The 24,533-nt window shown below is 50.9% G+C and overlaps 1 protein-coding gene across 1 annotated transcript; it reads right to left on the bottom strand.

The window, feature by feature from the left end:
- Positions 1–459: 459 nt before the first annotated feature.
- Positions 460–24,480, bottom strand: LOC124524445 (long-chain-fatty-acid--CoA ligase ACSBG2-like). Its single transcript, XM_047096722.1, is given in 15 exon segments — positions 460–867; positions 1,021–1,129; positions 2,395–2,641; positions 2,792–2,931; positions 5,303–5,520; positions 7,638–7,871; positions 8,038–8,219; positions 10,807–10,983; positions 14,398–14,529; positions 14,531–14,548; positions 16,794–16,877; positions 19,549–19,586; positions 19,589–19,668; positions 20,481–20,569; positions 24,302–24,480. Coding segments are annotated over 15 exon segments (1,947 nt in total). The 5' UTR covers positions 24,449–24,480; the 3' UTR covers positions 460–815.
- Positions 24,481–24,533: the final 53 nt, after the last annotated feature.

The raw sequence follows: 24,533 nt of genomic DNA, 5'->3' as shown, positions 1-24,533 counted from the left end.
AAAAGATGTGGAATGATACACATGATTTGTTTAACTGTTGGGCTCGCCCACGAGACTTTGGCAAATGAAGGTGTGGAAGAGTGAAGCCAGTCAACAATGAAGAAAAGGTGTGATGGGCCGAATTATGCCTGCCTCCCCCCATCCCCCGCCCCGTCCTGATTCATCTGTGGAAGCCCTAACCCCCAGGACCTCAGAATGTGACTGTATTTGAGGATAGAGTCTTTACAGAGGTGATCAAGCTAAAATGAGGTCATTAGGGTGGGCCCCCATCCAGGATGACCAGTGTCCTTGTGAAAAAGGGAAATGTGGACACAGAGACGAGATGAGCCTCAGAACAAGCCAACCCAGCCGGTACCTTGCAGGGTTCTTGGTTGCAGAAGCCCCGGCAGGCTGCTACAGGTGAGCTGGCTGGGGGCATCAGCAGGCGATGATTTGAACATGAAAAGTTTACCAGTGGCTTTTAGGACAACTGAGAATTTGTTGTGCCAACGCTCTTGCATCTAGCTGGGTTCCCACAAACCTATCAGGGACCCTTGGTGTTATGGGAGCTCCTGTGGATGAGACTTGGGGAGAGGACAGGGGTTGGTAGGTGGGAGTTTTTCAAGACCCCATCCCTTACCATCTGCGATGGGCCAGCATGCATCATTCCTTAGGCTCCTGGCAAGTAGCACTCTCCCCCCACGAACGTTCCTAACAAAAGGCCTCCTCCACATGAGCTAGGAAACATTTGAGCATTTTAACAGCAAAACCTGGTCCTGGATGGGAAGATTGCTCCGCTCCTTCTCTGAGACGAGTAGAAAAGGCAGGAGGAACAGCTAACAGCCTTGGCAGCCAGCCAAGAAGGAGTGTGCACGGCTCGCCATGACCCTGGTAGAGAAAGCATGAGTTGAGGCCAGAGCCAGGGTCCCTGGGAGCCATGCGCGTGTGGCCTCTGCAGCCCCGCCCACAGCCCCGCCTGCCACACAGGGGAGACCACCTCCGTTGGCCCAGCCCAGCCCAGCCCAGCCCAGCCAGTCTCACCGTTGGGACAGCCGAGAGCTGCTCCACCAGAGAGGTCGGTAGTAGAAGCTTTCAATTAGCCTTTTGTATTTCTGGGCCACAAAATGTCTCCTAACCTTTGTCGTCGGACCTATCGAGAAAGGGGAAACCAGTTCCAATGTGGGGATGAAATAAAAGGCCACATGTCCTGGGGGGGGGGCAGCAGGGTCCCCGTGTTGGGGGCTGGCTCTCCCATCGACTTCCTGGGTGTGTTCCCTCCACCTTCAGTGCGGGGAGTGATGAACTCTCCCTCGCCTTGGGCTGCAGTGAGGACTCTATGGGCTGGCAGGTGCCCAGCACGCTGAGCTCTGTGCCTAATGTGGACCGCGAACCCAGCAAAGGGGGTGCACCGCCCCCTCATCTTCCAGGTGAGGAAACCGTCTCCGGGCCAGTAGCTCTGAGGTGGCCCAGCATGTGCCCGGCAGGGGCAAGGCATGAATTCGGGAGTGGTCTGATCCACGGCCCAGGCTGCTCGTAGGCTCTGGGTCACTGTGGGGTTCAGGCTTCCCCAGCCGTGTCCTGAGCAGCCCCATGAGGGCTGCATTTTCAACTCGTAGTTGAAAGGACCAAGGCTTGGAGGGACAAGTGCCCCCTCGAGGGACAGGATTTGAACCCAAGTTGTTGGAGGCTGTGTGTTTGCCGTCACTCTAACTCGTTGCTGTCCATGCCATCAGACTACAGCTGAGTGCTGAGAGCAAGCCCCAGAAAAGACATTGGTAGGAGGCAAGACCTCCGCCCATCCTGGAGAGGGCAGGGTGCAGGGGGCAGACAGACCAAGATCAGCCAATACATGGGGTAACTCCAGATGATGATGTGTTCCAGGGACAAGATGGCGGCAGTGTAGGAGGCGTGCCCTATGAAGGGTGTCAGTGAGTCACGTTAGCTAGGATGGCCAGAGGAGGCCTCTCTGAGGAAGTGTGCGGTAAGGTGAGACCTGTAGGTGAGACCTGGACAGTGAGAAGGAGCCAAAGAATTGAGGGGGAAGGGCATTCTAGGCAGTGGGCACAGCAGGTGCAAAGGCCCTGAGGCAAAATTTGCCTAGGGAGTTGTGGGAACAGCAGGGAGGCCTGTGCAGTTGGGGTAGGGTAAGTGAAAAAGGAGAGGTCAATAGAAGGGTCATGCAGAGTCATAATGAGTTTGGCTTTTATTCCTAGAGTGAGAGACATGCTGCCCTGGGTAGAAGGGACCTTGTGTGTGTGTGTGTGGGGGGGGGAGGATCTGGGACACCAGTGAGCTGGAGGTGGACCCTCTGACCCCCAGAAAAGGACACATCTCCTTAGAGCCCGTGTAGTCCTGGACACTAGCTAGGGACCAGCCTCCAAGTGCCAAAGACCACCTGCTCTCCACACTGCTCACCCAGCTCTCCACTGGGGACAGAAAAGTCCTTCTCCAGGATGGCCCACTTCTGGATCCTCTGTGCATTGGAGATGGCTTCCTCATTCACGGCATCTATGCCCTCCTGGATGGCCTTGTAGACCAGGGGGTCCTGCAGCTCCAAAATCTCAGAGACGGTGGACACGTGGCTTCCCAGTTTCCGGCAGAAGTTGATGGCCTCCGAGCTTAGCTCGTCCAGTGGCTCTCCAGTTATCCCGTCCATCTTACACTGCCCCAGGAGACCCTCGTCACCACACCCAGTGACCGCACACGCTTCCTGGCCACCCCTGCGGACCAGGAAGCGGGTCTTGGACCCACAGGGGCGCACCCTCCGGACCCTGGGGCAGAGCCCCCCCCCAGGACAGCAAACCCACGTTACCTTCAGTGTCAGCAGGATGCTTAGAAAGTTTGCCTTCTCTCCCACTGACATGGCATGACTGATTATGGGAATCTTCTCTTTAACCATGTTCTCAATGGGAATAGGGGCCACGTTCTCACCGCCGGCTGTGATGAGGATTTCTGGAACAAAGCATGGCTCGGTGAGGTTTCAACAGAGACAGTACAAAAGCCCCGCCCCCTCGAGGATCAGAGGGGACGGATGCTGGCACAGATGACCACCCTCTTAGAAAACCCCAGAAGCAGAGGAGGACCTCTGCCCAGGGCCGGGACTCCCACCATGCCCTTCTCTAGCCCACAGACCCAGCGTCACTCTGCTCCTGTTCCCTCGCCTCCTTGAAATTCCCAGCAAATGTCCGAGTCCTGTGCACAGGACACTTGGACAGCGCTGTATTAATCCGTTGCCAGTTTCTTGGTTCTCTGTACCCTGACCCAAGCCCTCCAATGTGTCTTGCTTGGAAGCCAGCGACATGCTTCTGACTGTGCCGCGTGTCTCTGTCTCCTGATTTTTCTACCACTTGGCAACCCCCAAAAACCTAAGTCCTTAGGTGGCATCCCTAACTTGGGCAGACCTTAAGAGAACTGCATCACTTTTCCTCCCAGCCACTCACATTCTCCAGGAGCTCCTCCTCCCGCCCCGGCTATGTTCCTTACTTGCTCTTTCGTCCAAGGATGCCGGCTGCCTCCTGTCCCACCCACCCAAGATCTGTCTTATCTTTCAGCTGTCCGTACCGAGGTTGTTGCGGCAGTAGTAATAATATGATTGTGTGACGGACACCTGTGCTGGTGTTTGCCCGTGACTCGTCTTCCGGGAAACCAGCCCTGCTGTTTCCGTAGGGGACTCTTCTCCATCGTGCACGCTTGTGGTTTGGGCCAGGACTGCTAGGATGAGCACGTGGCCAAGTCTGACCAGTCGGTGTATTCCATTCTCTACAGCGATTCATTTCGAAATGGGATCCAGTGAGAGTCAGACCTAAGACTTTTGCTGTCCCTTAGGGTTAGGGTGAGCCTTGACTGTTGGCGGCCATCTTGTCACCAAATGGGAAGAGCCTCTTCCAGAAGGACCCCAACACCAAGGACAGCTCAGTAAGGGAAGGATAATGCCAATTCCTTGTGATGTTGTTTCGGCACCTGGATCCAGCCAAGCCTGAAGTGAGACCTTTTTGCACTTTTCCATTTTTGTGCCAATAGTTTCTCTTTGTCACTCAAACGTATATAAGAAGGGTTTTCTGTTGCTTATCATGGAAATGATGCTAACATAGCCCGCTTATTGAATAGTTAACTGCCTGTGTCAGGCTCACTGTCAAATGCTCTCTCAACATCAGAGGTTGGCAAACTATAGACTGTGAGTCCAGTCCAACCTTCCATGTTTTTGTCTGACCACGAGCTAAAAATGGTTTCTATTTATTTTTATTTTGTTTTATTTATTTTTATTTTGTTTTATTTATTTTATTTTATTTATTTTTAAATTTAATTTAATTTAATTCTTATTTTATTTTATTTTATATTTTATTTTATATTTTATTTTATTTTATATTTTATTTTATTTTATTTTATTTTGTTTTATTTATTTTATTTTACTTATTTTTTTAATTTAATTTAATTTAATTTTTATTTTATTTTATATTTTATTTTATTTATTTTATTTTATTTATTTTATTTTATTTATTTATATTTTATTTTATTTTATTTTATTTTATTTATTTTATTTTATTTATTTTTTTAATTTAATTCTTATTTTATTTTATATTTTATTTATTTTATTTTATTTATTTTATTTTATTTATTTTATATTTTATTTTATATTTTATTTTATTTTATTTTATTTTATTTTATTTTATTTTATTTTACTTATTTTTTGAGAGGGAGCATGTAGAAGCGCACACAAGTGGGGGAGAAGCACGGGGGAGGGTGGGTGGGAATTTTAAGCAGGGCTCAATCCCACGACCCTGGGGATCATGACCTGAAACCAAGAGTCAGATACTCGACCGACTGAGCCACCCAGGTGCCCCTGGTTTTTTATACTTTTAACCGGTTGGAAGGAAACTCAAAGCATAATATTTGTGACGCGTGAGGATTATATGACACGGCCACGTCTGTTTGTCTACGTGTTGCCCATGGCTGCCTTCGTACCCCAGTGGCCGAGTTGAGCAGCTCTGACACAGCTCTCCGTCCCTCAGATCCAAAGACTATTTGCTCTCAGGCCCTTATCAGGAAGAGCTGGCTTATCCCTGCTCTACAGCAGTTTCCGTTCATCCTCACTGAATCGTTACAATTATGTCGATCTCAGAGCTAGCATGGGTGTCTCCCCCGGGACCCTTCTTTCCGGGGCCAAATGCTGGGCACCAGGGAAGAGCTGAAATCTGCAGAGGGGTTGTCACTGTACCTCTGTGGGGGCCCTCCCCCGGGTAAGGTGGGGGGCTGGGAGCCTTTGCTGGTGAGGGTTCAGGGTCGGCCTGCCTACAGGAAGCCCCTGTGGGGCCAGCCCCAGTACCTTTGATGCGGCCGGTGATGTAGAGGAAGCCCTGGTTGTCTGTGTAGCCCAGGTCCCCGGTGTGTAACCAGCCTTCGTCGTCAATGATCTCCACGGTCCTATCTTCCATATCCAGATAGCCCATGAAGACGTGCCGGCCCCAGATGCAGATCTCCCCTATGCTGTCCTTGTTCTTCTGGTACAGCATGTTCTTACATCCATCCATGACTTTGCCACAGCTGCTGGGGGACGGGAGGGGGGAAATCAGGGCACAGAGAGACCGGGTCACCCACCCAGATCAGCCCGGGTCTGCAGCCCAGGCTCCAAACGCCGCTCAGCTGACCCACGCGGGATCTGCTGTCTCACCCTCTCCGGGACCTGGTGGGCGTAGAGAGTTCCGAGGAGAAGAAATACAAGTGGATTTTAAATATATGCAAAGATTTTTTTTTCAACCTCACTCATAACAAAAGGAATGTAAATGAAAAGTTGTGTTGAGATACCTTTTTTTTTTTTTAGCGCAATAATATAGTACGTATACAAAGCGCTTGCTTCAGCGTCGTTTGTGGTGATGAAAGATGGAGAAAAAGCCGTAAGAATCCCAGCAACAAAAGGCCCCATTGAGTAAATGAGGGTACGTGCCCCCAGCGGGATACCACGCGACTGCTGAAGACGGGGCAGCTGTGTGCTCGGACAGGGGAACGTTCTCTACCGGGTAAGAATCTCTCACCTGCCAGATCCATTGGGTTGCTGAGCGTGGGTGGTGAGTCAAGACTGGGTGTTTGTATGACAAACCCAGACAGTGAAGGACACCGGGTTATCTGGCTTCATTTGGTTCCCAAGCTCCAGAGAGCAACTAGCAGTTGAGAGAAGACGAGTTTTGGGTTCATTGTCACGAGGAAAATACTTTGGTTTGGGATAGAAGTAGATACGTCCCTGTCACTGCTTATGCAGAGGTTAACTCAAAGGAAATGCTGTGGTGGTTTTGCCCTTGGGAGGGCGTTAGGGGCTGAATCGTGCCCGTCACTCCCCCTATAGGTTGAGGCACAAGCCCCCAGCATCTCACAACGTGACCGTGTTTGGAAGTAGGGTCACTGCCAGTGTAATTAGTTACATTAAGACGAGGTCCTACTGGAGTAGGGTGGCCCCCAATCCAGCCGGCCTGGTGTCTTTCTAGAAAGGGGAGGTTTCTCCTTCAGACACGCATGTGGGGGGAACCATGTGAAGATTAAGGCGGGGATCCGGGTGATGCGTCTGTAAGCCCTGGAACGCCAGAGGTGGCCAGCAAGCCCCAAGCCCCACCCCAGACGCCAGGGGGAGGGCCTGGGGCAGATTCTCCGTCACCCTTAGAATGAGCCAGCCTGCCCACACCTTGGCCTTGGACGTCTGTTCTCTGGAGTTGTAAGAAAACGTTTCCCTTGCTTGAGTCTGTGGGACTTAGTTATTTTATGGTGGCCGTGGCAAACTCACATCGCAGACTGGAGATTTGGGGTGGGCGGGAGGGAGCTTTTCACCGCGTCATTTTATGCCTTCTGAGTTTGGGGACGAGGGCCTGTATTCCTCATTTATTTAAAGATGGAGGCCGGGACTTGCACCTTTCCTCTGGTCCCTTCTCTTTAGGGAAGGGCTGCCCTTTGGTTTTGGAGAAACTGCAGTGGGCATGTGGGTTACACCAAAAAGAGGCCTCAGATGGGACTTCGGAGTGGGGATGGGGACGTTGAGGTGCAGAGCTCCCCCACAGGGTAAAAGTAAAAGGCAGGGATGGTTTCGCCATATTAGGAAGATCGAGCTCACTTTCTGCCAAGTTCAGAGGCGGTTGGAACCTGGCCAAGCGTGAAAGGCAAGCTGGACTTGTGATACGACGGCAGCGAGGGGTCAGAGAGAGATGGTGGGAGCTCCTGTGACTGTCAGACCCAAAGAGAACTCGTCTTTGGTGTTCCTCCTGTTTCAGTGTCCTTGGGTCTACTCCTGCAGCCTGGGACCAGCTGAGCTTGGGAGGAAGCCATGGGGGCCCATGGACGTGTTTGGGGGGGAGCATGGCAGAGAGGAAGGGTCCTGAGGTCTCAGGAGGTGAACCTGAGGGGGGTGAGTGAGCCTGGGAGGGCTGTCTGCAGGCAGAACTCACAAATTACAGTGGGAGAGACCCCGGAACATTCTAAGAGTCCTTGTCTGTGGGCTCTGTGGCACATGGGGGCTTCCTTGGTCATGAGGATGTAGGGCTTGGAGGCTGGAGAACAGGGGCCATTCTGGACACTCAGGCCAGGGTTCATTTTAGCTCAGTGGCTTGCCTACCCTCCCACCTTTAACCCCTGACCCCCATGTTGCTGGAGGGCTGGGGGTCTGCCCAGGAGGCCAGTACCTTTGAATCCTGTAGCTCTCCCGGCTGGATGCGGTGTGGGGCCCTGAGCTTTCACTCATACCGTACATCTCGCCTATGGGTATGTCCAGGCTTAGGAAGAACTCAGCGGTCTGTTGGTTGAGGGGTGCGGCTCCGCTGATAAAAGAGTGGCAGCGATCAAGGCCCAGGGCGCTCTTGACTTTGCTGAACACGAGGGCCTTCGACACGCGGTAGCTTATGGGAGTATCATGTGTCCTGTGACTAAGAATGCCAAGGACAAAAAAAAAAAAAAAAGAATGCCAAGAACGGGTCAACAGTCATGGACAACCAAATGGGAGTGGGTGGGGAGCCAGCTGGAGAAGGCTGAGCCCCTTCACCCCCTGCCCTCTCCCGGCCTGGCCCCACTGGACCCTGCACCTACCCCAACATCCCTTTTGTATTGATCTTGAAGCCAATAACTCTTCCCCATGAAAACACCTTCTTCCTCAGGCTTGAGAATTTGGCGCCAGTTTCCTTTATCCTCTCCTGCATCTTCTCCCAGATTCGGGGCACCCCCAGGAAGGCAGTAGGCTTTACCTCCTGCAGAGTATTGATCAAGGTGCCCTGCAAGAGACCCAGCTGATCTAGCCGCACCTGCACCTCGCGTGGAACCCACATGTCCATCTCTCCCCAGCCATCCAGCTCAGCCCAGGAGTACCTTCTCTTTGCTGATTGGCCCAGGGTGAGCTCCCCACCCAAGGGAGCCAACCCATTGGCTGGCCGGTAGCCAATCAGATTTCGCACGCTCTCTAGGGATTTGGTGGAGCCCACAGACTGGTAAAAACAAACCAACCAACCCACACCTGACCCAAGCTTGGAGTAGAATTTTGCACAACTGTTAATAAGGATGTAAGATTCTTTCCCGATTAGATTTATGGGTTCAGTGCAATCCCTGTCAAAATCCAGGCAGGTTTTTCCACACAGATAGATAAGCCAACCTTAAAAATTTACATGGAAATGCAGAGGACCTAGAACGGCCAAAGCAGTTTGGGAAGAGAACAGAATTGGAAGAAATACTGTTTGACTTTGCAATGTATTCTAAAACAGGGCGATTGCTCTGGTTTGCTCAGAACTGAAGGAGTTCATGGAACGTGGGACTTTCAGTCATAAAACTGGGGATGTCCCAGGCAAACCAGGGCAAGGTGGTCGTCCTGCCAGAAAGCCAGAAAACTCCGGTCAGTGTGGTTCTGGCATAAGGACAGACGTCCAGTTCGACGGGGCAGAGTACATTTATGAGCAGTCCAGTGGAAGAAAGGCTATTCATATCCTGGAAAATAAAAGAGCCCAGCTTAGTGTCTTCTCATCAAACACAAAAGTGAACTCAACACGGAGCACAGACCTGAGTGTAAGAGCTAAGATGCAGAGTCTTTGTGGGACACACGACAGAAACGTCTGTGGCCCCGGGGCAGACAGGGGTCTCTTGCATAGGGCACTACAGTCATGAAAGAAAAGAGAAACGACCTCATCGGAGTTAAAAATGAGAAGACACGATACTGGCCACAGGTCCTTGTAAACCAGCATTTGGTTAGAACCCAAGCATAAGAAGATACACAACCAAATTTTAAATTTCTTTTTAAGTTGTGTTTACTTATTTTGAGAGATAGAGCGAGCATGAGCAGGGGAGGGGCAGAGAGGGAGAGAGAGAATCCCAAGCAGGCTCAGTTAAGTCACTGCGGAGCCTGACATGGGGCTCGAACCCACGAACCGTGAGATCGTGACCAGGCGCCCCAACCAAATTTTTAAATGAGCAAAAGAGGGGCGCCTGGGTGGCTCAGTCGGCGAAGCGTCCGACTCTTGGTTTTGGCTCAGATGACGATCTCACGGTTTGTGAGTTCAAGCCCCGTGTCGGGCTCTGCACTGACATTGTGGAGCCTGCTTGGAATTCTCTCTCTCTCTCTCTCTCTCTCTCTCTCTCTCTGTCCCCCCTCTCAAAAATGAATAAATAAAAAAAATTTTAATGAGCAAAAGATTCGCACAGACTTGTTCTCCCAAAGAAGGTATACAGCCGGTACCAAGCACATGAGGCGGCAGCCCCCCCCCCCCCCACACCGTTAGTCATCAGGGAAATGCACACGCCGCCTTCCTGCCACTGAGACAGCAGCGGCAGGGACAGCGGTACCGTGGCCGCTCTGGGGGGAGTATGAAATGAGGCGGCCACTTTGGAAACAGTCTGACAGTTTTGTAATATGTTAAGATACTTTATCACCCGTTGGGTTGGTGGTTTGGAAACTGTTGGCAGTATTCGGAGTTGATAAGGATGCGGAGGGACGGGAACGTCTCGGATCTTGGAGCTGCGTGTGGGTACAATGAAGCAGTCAGCCAGAAAAGAAAGTGTTTGTCATCGAGTGGCTACAACATCTCAGACATGAGCACGGGGGATGTGGGAGAGGGGCCAAGGAGATACCGAAGCGGAAAACAAAATGATGAGAGGAGTCTGCCATGAGAACAACAGGAGAGCAAATCTTCTAGAAGGAGTCACAAAGGCCGGAGGACTTAGCCTGCTCGATGCCTCTGGGCAGAGTCATGGTCCCCTGAATATGTCACACCCTAACCCCAGAACCTGTGAATATGTTCTCTTTCACAGAAAAAGGGACTTTGTAGATGTGGTAAAGGGCCTTGAGATAGATCTGGTTTTTTGGAGCTTTTTGGTGCTGGGAATACTGACTTAAACACACACACACAGACACATACATTTTGCTTTAAAAAAATTTTTTTTAAATGTTTGTTTATTTTTGAGAGAGAGACAGAGAGACAAAGCGTGAGCAGGGGAGGGGCAGAGAGAGGGGGAGACACAGAATCCCAAGCAGGCTCCAGGCTCTGAGCCATCAGCACAGAGCCCGACGCGGGACTCGAACTCATGAACTGTGAGATCATGACCTGAGCCAAAGTCAGACATTCAACCGACTGAGCCACCCTGGCCGCCCCCAATATGTTCTGCTTTTAATACCAGTCACATTGTTAGTTTGGGGTGGTTCAGTGTACCACCTACACAACCATATGGGGATGCCCTGACGTGGATAAAGACATAAACTAAAAGAATGTAGTCAACTATTTCCACTGCTCCTGTGTTGGAGCGTAAGATAGAGAAGGAACCCCTGGATCGAGGACTCAGCAAAACCACCCCCTAACCCCGGGCTGCCCTCAGCCTTACCTTGAGAGCGTCTGGCTGAGCAAAGTAGGTGGAGGCCCCGATCTTCATGGTGACCCAGATGTCCATCATCTGAGCCGCAATGTGGCTGAGGGGGAGGTAGCTGACCACCACCTCCTGCTTTTGTGCAGCAGTAGACAGGCCACAGTTCTTTGCTGCTGCTCCGGCCGTCCACGTGATCTGGAACACAAGTCGGGCTTACCACCCAGGGTGCCCCGCCCTTGCCAGGGGGCCGTTTCGGTGCAATTATTTAACGCACGCTGACAAAGCACCGACTGGGTGCTCGGCAGTGCTGTCCTACTTTGTAAACAGCAAGTCGTAGCATGCTGGGGTCGGTAGCTATGATTCTGTACATTTGACAGGTGGGGAAAGAGAAACACGGAGCAGTGAGGCAACCTGCCCGAGGCTAAGGGGAGCTGTGAAAATAGTGGGCAGCTTTGGGGCTTGAAGAGCCCCTTGGACCCAGCAACGGGCCCTAGAATCAGAACCTCTTCATGGAGAGTCAGAAATCCAAAAGACTCAGTACGTGTCCCAGGATCAAATCCTGACTCCACTACTTGCCCACTAGGAGGCCCTGGGCTCTTTGCGCATCTGTAAAATGGGCACAGGGGCTTCTCCTGTCCAGCAAACCAAACAGCCTCCCATAATCCCATCACACAAACACGCAGCAGTTAGCACATCCGTGGTTTTCTTTCTCCACCGCATGCCTCGATGTGAAGTCTTGGCAGATCTATAATTTCGCAGTCTGCATTTCTCACTGGTATCGTAAATCCCCGGCAAGGAATTACCTCATTAATTTCAGCCACACGGGCCTCCACGCTGTTCCTCCGACACACGAGGCAGGGTCGTGCCTCAGGGCCTTGGCACGTGCTGTTCCATCTGCTCGGAATGCTCTTCCTCCAGCTTTCCCCCCAACTGAGTCTTTCTTGAATATTACGTTTCTGCTTAAATGTCACCAACTCAGAGAGGCCGTCCCATGCCCCCCAAACCGAAGTTCCCGTTGTCTGCCTGATTCCCTGGATGTCATCACCACAGCGTGCGTGATTTTATCTGCTCATTCCCTGTCTTCCCGAGGGCCCTCATTGGTTCAGTGCAGACTTGATGCGTGTTTGTTGAGGGAGGGAGGAGAGAGATGAGACATTTAAGTGTGGTGAAGTTTGCTAAGCACTGGCCCATCGCGAGCCCTCAGGATCAGGCCCACTTCTTCCCCTGGGCCTCAGGATGGAGGGAGTTTCCTTCTTTTCCACCAGCCCGTTGCTTATAGCCTGTGCTCTGAGGCACCCAGCAACCATTCGTCCAGGGAGGGGGCTTGGCATGTGTAGACGATGAGGTCGGCCCCTGGTGTCGACCCTCCTGGGTTCAAATCCTGGCCCAGGGACGTTGAGCACGTCATTTTCCCTGTCTGAGCCTCGGTTTCTTATCTGTGAAAGGGGTTCACGACAGTTTCCCTGGCGGTAATGGGTTTAGTGAGGGGTTCACACATGCTTGTGTTGGCACAGAGTACCCTGTAAGTAGGAGAAACCGGGACCTGTCGTGTCTACTGAGAACACCGGGCTAGCTTTGACTTCCTGCTTTAAAGACGATGATGTGGGGCACCTGGGTGGCTCAGTCGGTTGGGCGTCCGACTCGGGCTCAGGTCATGATCTCATGGTCCGTGAGTTCGAGTCCCGCGTCGTGCTCTGTGCTGACGGCTCAGAGCCTGGAGCCTGCTTTCAGAATCTGTGTATCCTCCTCTCTCTGCCCCTTCCCTGGTCATGCTCTGTCTCCGTCTCCCCAAAATAAGTAAACATTAAAAAAGATGGTGATGTGATTTAACAGCGAATGTTAGCACGGCTGGGTATGGCTCGCTGCGTGTCTGTGTTTATGCTGTGGGTTTCCCTGCCACGTGTCTGTTCGCAGCTGTGGTGTTTTCCTTTCCCCTCACAGGGGGGACATTGGACATTGGACATTGAACTTCAGACATTGAACCTCTGCGTCTGTCCCCGAGGTTGCTTCCTCTGGGGGAGCCAGCCGCCACACGACGTTCCGTGACCTCAGGGCCACTGCATGGCGGGGTACCCCAGGCCACGTGAGACAGGTGAGTGCGCCCTTCTTGGGCCAGGAGGCACCAGCTGACGCTTCCTGGGGCCAAAGAAACTCCCCACTGAGCCCCGCCTGAACTCCAGACCCGGAAGGAATCCACTGCTGGGGTTTTAAGGCAGCCCGAGTCACCCGACACATTATCTGAAGTAATTTACTCCATGAGGCATCTCTAAGAGGCACAAGCCGTTCTGGTCTCCCTGTTACAGATGGGGAAACTGAGGCCCCGAGAAGATGAGGAACTTGTCCCAGGCCACACGGCCAGCAAGTGGGAGTGCCGGGACTCAGACCCGGGTGGGCTCACTGGGGGAACCTGTGCCGATCACCCTTATGGGAGGGGAACGTTTCCCCGGACACGACGGGCGAGACGAGAGGGAGAGACGCTGGCCAGGGTAGGGTGAGGGTCTACCTAGGTTCCTTGCATCCATTTATTCACGGATTCCATAGAGGCCCTGGGGTGCTTTATTTTTGTGGGTGTTTTCAACATGGAAGCCCGGGAGGGCTTTGTGGAGGCGATAACGTGTGAGCAGGGACCTGAAGTAGGTGAAGCTACAAGCCGTGGGGCTCTCTGGCAACAAGAGCGAGCAGAGGGCACGGCCGGCGCAGGGCCTGGCGCGTCTGCTGACTGTCCGTCTAGGCTGGGAGGCAACTTCGCGTAAACACTAGCGATCGTGCTGATGGAGACCCACCATCGCCGGTCGGGGGCGCGTCCTGCGGACGCTTTTCTGCTTCTAAAAAGCACACGCGTGCGCCTTGCTTGCTGACGTTGTTTAGTTTTTAACACAGGGCACGGTTTGCCCCGTCTGCCGCTCTGCACCTGGCTTGGACGTGTTTACGTCGCGTCTTTGCTGAAGCCCCAACCTGCTTTCTGTTCCTGTGGATAAGTTGGCATTTCTTAGGGTTTTATATAAACGGAATCCCTTAGCATCTGTTCCCTTTTTTTCTCCTTTTTTTCTCCTGTAACGATGATCTAAATTGCTTTCGCTAAAAAGACATAAATTGCTTTCGCTTGTGGACTCTGTCCAGACATATATGTCTTGTCCAAAGACGCAGCCTTTCCCAAGTAACCAAAACAGCGACTTCTGCTTTACTTCCGAAGCACAGAATGTGTGTTCTGCTCTCTCACATACGTGTCTTCCTATCAAACACCGTCCGTCCTGAGCTCTCTCCAAACGGGAACTCATTTCATTTTCAAAACAGCCCGCCAGGCGGGGATTGTCGCACCACACCCATTTTACAGATGCGCAAACCGAGGCCTGGGGCCGTTGGGTTAAGTCCTGAACGCAGGTCTGCTCTGAAGTCCTTGATTTCAGCCCTTGTGCTACACTGCCCTCTTTGCAAGTGTTCTCATGGCTGTTCCATGCTTCACTGGGTGGGAGCCATCGTGTGCCGGGCCCCTAAATGCCACCCTGCCCCTGTGGGTCAAGAATGGAAAGAGCCTGAGGGCCCCTGGCCCAGGGTGCAGGGACTCCGGGTGCTACCGAGTTCATCACTGTTGGCAAAGACCACACTTACGTTGTCGTGGCTAAGCATCACTCCCTTGGGGATGCCTAAGGTCCCAGAAGTATAAATGATCACTGCACACTGATTGGGCCTCTGGCTTTCCATGATCTGGTCCAGCTGGGAATCGGGGATGCTGTGGCCCAAGCTCCATGAAATCATTCCACTGTGGAAAGAAGAGACAGGCGGAGCATGAGGACCCCAGACGTGAGGGCGACCCACGACACGCCAGGGGTCGCCCTCCCCAGTCAGGTCGGGTACCAGCAGCCTCTCTAAAGCACGACTGCCAGCATGAGGGAAGGCTTAGGATCACCAGTCCTGGTGCCTCTTTAAAAAGCCCTAAAATGTTTGCTTCTCCTCCTCCACTTCCTGGCCCGGCTGCTGGGTCTGGGCATGTGACTGCCGCTGGTCCAATCGCACTGAAGGTCAGGGCTTTTTGCTGGAAGTGCTGGGGCAGGAGTGAGTCATCTGGACACGAATGAGTCAAGATGTAGCCCCGGGAGCCGCCAAAGGTCACCCGGCAAGTAAACAGGAACCAGCCTTCTGAACCAAGGTAGCCAGACTCCAGAGCCTGTGCGCTTAGCTGCCTTCAACTACGATGCCTCAGAAGGCGCTGCTGGGTTGTGTGAACGGAGTGACCGCACAGGATCTGTAGCACTTCTACCCGGGAGCCCCAGCACGGCTCTGGGTGAGGGCAGTGCCCTGGATTCCAGACGGAGGGCACGCAGCGTCCTCCAGAAGTGGAGCCAGGGTGATGCCGGCCCCACGGCAGCAGGTCATGTCTGAGGGCGTTTGTGGTTTCAGCGAGGACAGCGCTGCTGACATCTAGCAGGTGGAGGCCAGGGGCACCGCCTGGCATCCGACACCTCACAGTTCGGCCGCACGACTAAGAATGATCCACCCCAGATGTCCAGAGCAATGAGGTTGAGAAGCCCCACTGTAGGTAGTGTTGCTAACAAGGGAGTTTTTTGTTTTTGTTTTTGTTTTTTAAGGTATCCAGACCTCAGATATTGTTGCTGTGGTGGCCACTCTTAACCTCTAAAATGTCTGTGATTCTGATCAGCTTTCTTCCTTAATCAGTCGCCATCCTGGTCTTGATATTTGAGTGTTTTGTGGAAGGCACACAAGCTGCCGAGGGTTCTGGTTGGTAGAAAGGATCATGGGCGCCTTTTGTCTGCCTTGCACGGGGGGCAACCCAGAAAAACTCCGTGACGTGTTAGGACTTCTGATCCAAGTCATGAGTTTGAGAGTCTGATCACATGGGCGTTAACAGGAGCTTGTCTCGTGGCTTCTGTGAGATCACTCCATGTACCGTCATGCACCTCACCCCTGCTTCGGCTAGCCTGACGTCACCATGCTTGGAGAGGCCGCAGAGAGAGAGGGAGGTATATAGGAGGAGGAGCCCGGGCTGCAGGACCAGAGTGAGGACTCGACACTTAGCCTCTAGGGCAAAGTTTAAGAAGATGCAAACAACAGAATAAAACAAAAGGGCAACAAACCTTTGGTAATCAACATAAGTGGTATTTTAATGCAATATTTTTAAAGTCACTAACAGCGTAAAAAAAAAAAAATCCATGATGGGGGCACCTGGGTGGCTCAGTTGGTTAAGCGTCCGACTTTGGTTCAGGTCATGGTCTCATGGTTCGAGCCCCATGTCATAGGGAACCTGCTTCAGATCCTCTGTCCCCCCTCTCTCTCTGCTACTCCCCTGCCCTTATTCTTTCTCTCTCTCTCTCTCTCTCTCTCTCTCTCTGCCCCTCCCCTGTTCACGTGCTTTCTCTCTCAAAAATAAACCTTAAAAACACGTTTTTAAATCCATGATGAATGAAATATCAAAAATTTAAATAAAGACAGGCTCCAAGACGGCTGCTGGTCCCAGCCATAGCAGAGCCGCTCAGCCCCAGATGCATAGTAAATGGTGCTTAATGGTTTTAGCAAAATAACCAATTCTGATTTGGATATAAAGTAAATATTTAAAAAAAAATTTTTTTAGCATTTATTTATTTTTGAGACAGAGAGAGATAGAGCGTGAACAGGGGAGGGTCAGAGAGAAGGAGACACAGAATCTGAAACAGGCTCCAGGCTCTGAGCTGTCAGCATAGAGCCTGATCCAGGGCTCGAACTCGCGGACCGTGAGATCATGACCTGAGCCGAAGTCGGCCGCTCAACCGACTGAGCCACTAAGTCACCCCTAAAGTAAATATTTAAACTCAATGCTGTGAGTTTTCACACACCTAATTTCCCACGAGGCAGTATTTTTTTCAATGACCTTGACGCTCTGGAAAATAATTAATAACAAAATGATCGTTGTTGTCTTAAGCCGTCAGTCTAGGGGGAGATTTGTTTCACAGCAATAAATGACCAGAGCACACATCTTCCCTTGCGAGGTCCTCCCCCACCCCCACACTTACAGAGTACACGTTATCTCTGCTCTCCTTCGTTGGCAGCTTGTACTGGATGGTCGCTTTTAGGGTCTCCATCCTGCCCCGCGGAATCTGAAAGAAAGTTTCGCATGGGCCTCTTGGCCCTGGGAGAGATTGAAGGCGGGTGCCCGTCCCAAGCAATCTCCCACAGCTGCCCCAGCCTCCTTTCTTTGTCCTGCCCACCCTGTACAGCACTGCTGTCTGTCCCGACTGACAGGACACGCCCTGGTCTCCGGACTGCTGGGTTCCCTGTGGTCCGTATCCGTGGCATCCTGCACTTAAAGGCTGGCAAAGCCCACAGCCTCCTGGGTTCTGCCACGCACACAGCTGTGGCTGTCGGCTGGTGACCTTGCCCCTTGTGCTGTGCGGCCAGGAGCCAGCTAACCTTCTAGCTGGAATTGGGCAACAAAAATTCTCTGTGAAGGTGACCGGGACCTGGACAACTTGAGGACTTTCTACCAACACCTAAGACGCCAAGGTTCGGTTGAGCACGCCTGCAGGATCCTTGTATCCTGTTGATGCAGAGGAAGGGGTATGCCTCTGTGCCATGACAGAAGTCACTTCCAGCACCCAGTGTGGTAATTACAATTATAACCAAGACCCCCGTGTGGATTGAGAGAAAAGAGGACAGAAGCGCTCATGACGGTCAGACGGGAGGTTTCCGGAGAGGAAGAGAACAGACCTCTAGAAAGCTTGGAGCAGGCAGTGGCCGGGGATGTTTGAGGACTGTGTAAAGTCTAAGACGGCTAGGACTCTAGCCCCCTAGAGTTGGAGGGCTGTAAGCCATGAGTATCACCCAGAATCAAAGATTTCCAAATGGAACTGAACATCCAGTTTGGGAGGAGCGTGTCAGAAGCCTGGCTTTGAATCTTGCCTACGAAGGATCCGCAGTATTTTCTAACGGTGGAAAACCCAACTTGTAAGCCCCACTCTTCATCCACCCCACTGTTTGTTCTGCTATGAACAGAACAAACAGGGAGTGACATGAGTGTCAGGGACCACTGATGCATCACTTAAAACAATTTCAGGGTCGGCTGGGTGGCTCAGTCGGTTAAGCATCTGACTCACAGTCCGTGAGTTCGAGCCCCACATCAGGCTCTGTGCTGACAGCTCAGAGCCCGGAGCCTGCTTTGGATTCTATGTCTCCCTCTGTCTCTGCCCCTCCCTGGTTCATTCTCTTTCTCTCTCTCTCTCTCTCTCTCTCAAGAATAAATCAACATTGGGGCGCCTGGGTGGCGCAGTCGGTTAAGTGTCCGACTTCAGCCAGGTCACGATCTCGCGGTCCGTGAGTTCGAGCCCCGCGTCGGGCTCTGGGCTGATGGCTCAGAGCCTGGAGCCTGTTTCCAATTCTGTGTCTCCCTCTCTCTCTGCCCCTCCCCCGTTCATGCTCTGTCTCTCTCTGTCCCAAAAATAAACGTTGAAAAAAAAAATTTTAAGAAAAAAAAAAAAAAGAATAAATCAACATTAAAAATTTTTTTAAAAGAAGAAAGAGGAGCGCCTGGGTGGCGCAGTCGGTTAAGCGTCCGACTTCAGCCAGGTCACGATCTCACGGTCCGGGAGTTCGAGCCCCGCGTCAGGCTCTGGGCTGATGGCTCAGAGCCTGGAGCCTGTTTCCGATTCTGTGTCTCCCTCTCTCTCTGCCCCTCTCCCGTTCATGCTCTGTCTCTCTCTGTCCCAAAAATAAAAATAAAAACGTTGAAAAAAGAAAAAAAGAAAAAAAAAAAAAGAAAGAAAGCAATTTGAGAAAGCTCAAGGCTGGAGGGGGGAAGTCTGCTCTCCCTGAACCAGGTCAAGGATTAGGCATCCAAGGAGGCTTGGCTGCCGAGTGGTCTGTCTCACTGGGTCTAGCTGATTTCATGAGTCTGGAAAGTCTGCCCTAATTTCAGAGATGTTAAAATGTGGGCAGACATGCCAGCGGTGATTGGAGGATGCCATTGACGGCAAGATATATCTCAACTCCAGAGACCTTAAAACGTAGAGAAGTGTATAATCCAGAAAGATGGTGTTGATGCAAGCAGCCAGGGGGCCCTTGGGCTGAGTGGTGAATCTGGTCACCTAGGCTCACCCTCCTGAGGATTCCCCTTCCCATAGGATCTTCCTGCCAAAAGATGGGTCAGGAAAGTGCGGCTCATTCAAATACTAGGAACTGAGAAACTTTCTACAACATCCATATGAAAATACTACAAGAAAACAAAAGGGCAGTCGGAGGGGAGCCAAATTTTGGACCCAGAGAAAAGTCACCACAAAGCAAAGGAAAATTGCCACCCAACATTCCAACATGAAATTTAAAACAAAGTAGACACAGCTGGGAAGGAAGAACACAAAGCAAACATACAAGCACTGAGGGAAGAGAGAGCCACACCAGAAAAAGGTGAAACAGGAAGAAATAGAAGAGAAAGACAAGCATTTTAGAAATTACGACAGTTACAAAAAATATAATTACAAGGGGTGTAAGTCTCAAAATAATTACATTTCTAAAAGAAAATAAACAGCAGACTGTACATAAACATATTCTGAAAATAGAAGCTTAGGAAGTAGAGTTAACATGAGTCAGAAATTAAATCTCCTTGGCTTCACCCTGCTCCCCCTACTCACACCAAAGTAGCCTTAGTGAACCCGAGAATGGGGCCAGCCCCCTCACCCCACCTATCACTTACATCAACCTGGGAGCGACAAGACATGTAGTCAGAGCCCTGAGGTCCCCTTGGGTGACTGGCGGACAGTGTTTGGGTTAAGGTTTTACCGAAAGGATTTTCTGTAGCTGTAGGTCATTCTCAACAGCAGGATGTTCACTTTGGCATGAGTAATGACGTATTGACAGGCGTCCGCAGAGTTGGTAGAATAAATACCAACACAAAGACCCCTGGGAAAAGAAAACGTGTGTGTGTGTGTGTGTGTGTGCGCATGCACACGCCCCCACACCTTAAAGTGAGAATGTCCTGGAAGGTGGGGGAGGGGAAGGGTCTATAGGCAAGTTCTGAGTTTGCAACCTTGGCACCAGCTTACCTCCCTCCACAAGTTAACCAGGATGAGAACAGCAAAAATGAGGGTAATGAAAGCAGCAGCTCCTATAATGTCATTGTGACGGCAGATCACGGAGCCCACACAGTGTCTCACTTTATAGATGAGCATTTTATAGGGCACTTTGTTCTAGCAATAGATGCTAGAAGTGGGATTTGGACCTATACTCAGCCACCTGTTCCCCTCCATTTTACTGCCTTTTGTTCTTGCTTTTGACAGTTCTGGTTTTTAAATGTGCGTTTCCCTGGGGCGCCTGGGTGGCTCAGTTGGATAAGCCTCCAGCTTCAGCTCAGGTCATGATCTCGAGATCTGAGTTCGAGCCCCGCGTGAGGCTCTGTGCTGACAGCTCGGAGCCCGGAGCCTGCTTCAGATTCTGTGTCTCCCTCTCTCTCTGCCCCTCCCCCCGCTAGCACTCTGTCTCTTTCTATCTCTGTCTCAAAAACAAACATTAAAAATTTATTACTCAGTCACAGAAGTGCCTTATGTATCCGAGATGCTGGTCCTTTGTCACATTGGTTGCTGTGTCTGTCTTGCCTGCTAACCTGGGGTTGCACCTGAATCCCCGGTCACATCTCAGTCAGAGGGAGCCCACGGCCGCTGGGCCCTGAGCAGTGGCCCACCCACATTCAGAGTCAACCAAGCCCGTAGTCTTACCCTGCTAAGATGGCACCAAGAGAAGCGATAAACCACTCGACGGAGTTAAACCCCAGGATGCCAACTCCATGGAAACGCTGCAGGCCCAGCTGGGAAGGCGAGAAAACAGACAGATAAGCAGAAAACAGAAACACAAAGACCTGTTGTTTCCAAGTGGGACCTGCTCCCTGGATGTGTGAAAGCAGGCTTCAGAGCCTATGTGGTCACCCTGGGAAAAGCCAGTGTTGAGCCTAAAATCTGGGGTGTGATACTTGTGTGACCCTTGAGAGGGTGGTTCGCCTCCTTCTACGCAAGGCCCCATTTATTTATTCTTATTTGTATATATTTTATTTTTTATTATGGTAAGCCATCTATAGCACGAATATGCATCGTAACCAGGTTTTAGTGCACAGCTTACTGGCGTCAGGCACACTCACTATCGTGTAGCCGCCCCCACCACCCGTCTCCAGAACTTTCCATCGCCCCAGACTGAGCCTCTGTCCCCCATGAAGCACAGACTCCCCGCCCCCTGCCCCACCCCAGTCTCCCACCATCTACTCTCTGTCTCTGCGGATGGGACTCCTCTAGGGACCTCCTGTATGAGTGGGGTCATGCAGGACGTGTCCTGTGTCTGGCTTCTGTCACTGCGCACAGTGGCCTCCGGGCCCGTCCACGTGCTGGCAGGCAGCAGGACGTCCTTCCATCTTTAGGCCAAATAGTAATTTATTGTATAGACGGGCCACGCTGTATCTCATCCATTCACCCACCAGTGGACACTTGATTGCCTCCACATTTTGGCGGCTGTGAACATCGTGTTCAAACACCTCCTTGAGCCCTTGCTTTGAATTCTTTTGGGAATTGTTCGGTGCGATGTAAGCCCGTGTTTAATTTTTTTGAGGAACCACCCACCGTCTTCCGTAAGGGCTGCACCATTATACATTTCCACCAGCAATGCTTTCTCCATGGCTTCCCTGACACCTGCTGTTTTGTTCTTTTTTTTTTTTTAAATGACCACCTTAATAGGGTGTGAATTTATTTTTATTTGTAATAACAAAAGTACTTAGAGTGATAGCCTGTAGTGGTGATAAATTGCACTTTTTAAAGCGTAGCCTTGGTCTGAGTGGGCTTGAGGATGAACTAGGAAACCTCTCCCTCCTGAGGGGAGGCCCAGGTTTTGTCACACCCCAGATTTTAGGCTCAGCACTGGCTTTTCCCAATGTGGCCCCATGGAGTTTGGGAAAACTAACTTCGTTGGCTCTTTTATCTATTTATTTTTAATGTTTGTTTATTTTTGAGACAGAGAGAGAGCGCAAGTCAGGGAGGGGCAGAGAGAGAGGGAGACATAGAATCCGAAGCAGGCTCCAGGCTCTGAGCTGTCCGCACAGAGCTCGTTGCAGGGCTCAAACCCACAAACCGTAAGATCATGACCCGAGTAGAAGTCAGATGCTCAACAGACTGAGCCCCCCAGGCATCCCATCGTTGGCTGGTTTAGTTATATGCTGGCAAGGCTGGCAACGACCCACTGTTCTTGGGGAACCTGTAAGTGTTTGAAAGGCATCCGCTTGCTGATGCTTCTGAATGCGATGACAAGTCTTTCTGCTCAATGACAAATAGGCTGTCTTCTCCGTAGGTAGAGAGTCTCTGTTAACGTGCAGATAGACTGATTTATTACTGATCAGATCCCTGAGGATTAAGAGAGAAGGGGTCTTTAAACCCCAGATCTAAGGGCATAGCTAAAGAGGATCATCTTTCAGGAGAGGTGAACTAATCACAGCACTGTGGTGAGGCAGCCAAGCAGAAAGTCAGTGCTAACAGATGGTTCTCAGTGGTGACCTCTCATAGGCTCTCGGCAAAAGCACATGGGTGTCAGGGGAGGGGAGAGGGGAACTCAGGTCTGGGTCCAAATGTGGTAGCAATTCCTATAAATCAAAACCACCAGGCATTCCCTTTTACGTACGTAGGAGACACTTATCACATTCATGGTCAATTGGGGCATAACACATCACCACAAATTTAGCAGCTTAAAACAACACACATTTATTGTCTCAGTTTCCATGGGTCAGGAATCTGGGCACAGCTTAACTGGGTCCACTGCTAAGGATCTCCTGAAGCTGCAGTTCAGGCATCAGGGGGGGACTGTGGTCTCCTCTGAAGCTTGAGAATCTTCTTCCACACTTGTAGATTGTTGGCAATACTCATTCCCTTGGGGTTAAATGACTGAGGTCCTGTTTTTCACTAAAGCTGGCAGCTGGGGACTGCTCTCCTAGAGGTTGTCTGCCATACCCTGCCACATGGCCCTGTCCACAACATGGCAGTTTGCTTCCTCAAAGCCAGCAGAAGAAGCTTTCTTTTAATGGTTTTCCTGCTTAGGTCAGGCCCACCCAGAGCATTTACCATTTTGATGAACTCCAAGTCAACCGATCAGGGAGCCCAATTCCATTTGCAAAAATCTCTTCACCTTTGCCACCACAGGAGGGAAATCTCATCATAGTCACAAGCTCTGTGCATACTCAAGGGGGAAGAGTCTGTCTGTATATACCAGGGGTTGGGAATCTTGGGGGTAATTGTAGAATCCTGCCTAACATGCCCATCAAAGTAGCCAATATGAACATTTTGTATAATGTGATGTTGGCAAGAATAATAGGTAAGCAGATTCTGTCACACCCTATGAGTGGGCATACAGAGGCACTGTTGCTATAAGAATTCATTGTATATCGGGGCGCCTGGGTGGCGCAGTCGGTTAAGCGTCCGACTTCAGCCAGGTCACGATCTCGCGGTCCGTGAGTTCGAGCCCCGCGTCGGGCTCTGGGCTGATGGCTCAGAGCCTGGAGCCTGTTTCCGATTCTGTGTCTCCCTCTCTCTCTGCCCCTCCCCCGTTCATGCTCTGTCTCTCTCTGTCCCAAAAATAAATAAAAACGTTGAAAAAAAAATTAAAAAAAAAAAAAAGAATTCATTGTATAAAGAAGCTTCTCTGTGGCTCCATATATGGCGGCAAAGCGTGGAAACACCGTAAATGCCCACCAGTAGGGGGCTGGTTATGCCAATGTTGTTACATACGTATCTGCGTATTTTGTTGAAAGAGTATGGACTGTTTTGTTTTGTTTTGTTTTGTTTTGTTTTGTTTTGTTTTTGATGGTAAATCAATGTAGTAGGATCTCAGAGTGTGGCAGCCAGCCTCCAAGATGGTCCTCTTCTGGGGTTTGTATTCTTGTGTAATCCCCTCCCACACTGTATCAATGCTTGTCTGCGTGACCAGTAGAATGTGGAAAGGATAGTAGGTCACTACTGAGATTACGTAATGGAAGATATCGTGGTTCCCATCTTGTTCATGTTTTTTTGGATCACTCATTCTCACCCAAGCAACCCCATGGAGAAGGCCTGGAAGCAAGGAACCACGGTCCCCTGCCAATAGCCAGCCATGTAAATGAACTTACAAGTGGGCCCTGAAGCCCGACTCAAGCCTTTAGATGACAGCTTGACGACTACAACTATGAGAGACTCTAAAACTAAATTTGGGGGTAATTTGTTACGCAGCAGTAGCTAATACCTAGAGATAAAAAAAAAAAAAGATTCAGAATCGTGCCTACAGTCGGCTACTGTGCATGTAAAAATTTGCATATAGAGAAATTTTATAATATACACATATCATTTATTTCCTAGAAGTATTTATAGAAGCTGGCAGTGGTGGCTGCCTCCATAACGGATGGGTCAAGGGCCAAAGGGAAAAAAATCTCACCGGTTAACCTTCACATCTTATGGTACCTCGTGCATTTTATACCATATGTACGTGTGTGTAGAATGAATGACTGAATGATGAATGAATGAGCGAATGACTCATTTACCTTGATCAAGGCTCTCGCCGCCTTCCGACAGGCCTCATAATACTGGTTGAAATTCAGAGTTTCCCACCGTTCACTGTTCTTCGTTGCGAGGGCCGGGTAGGCCCCAAATCGGCTGACTGACTCCCGAAAAAATGCAGGGATGGTCATTGGGGTCTCATGGCCTGCCCCATGTTTTGATAGCCTCAGCAGGACTTCTCCGTCTTGATGAATGGTCCACAGCCCAGGACTAACT

This window comes from Lynx rufus, unplaced genomic scaffold (assembly GCF_022079265.1).
Source record: "Lynx rufus isolate CCGP_SWC_20201006 ecotype Redwood Valley unplaced genomic scaffold, mLynRuf1.p SCAF_4, whole genome shotgun sequence".
Lineage (NCBI taxonomy): Eukaryota > Metazoa > Chordata > Mammalia > Carnivora > Felidae > Lynx > Lynx rufus.
This window is presented reverse-complemented; position numbering and strand designations above follow the sequence as displayed.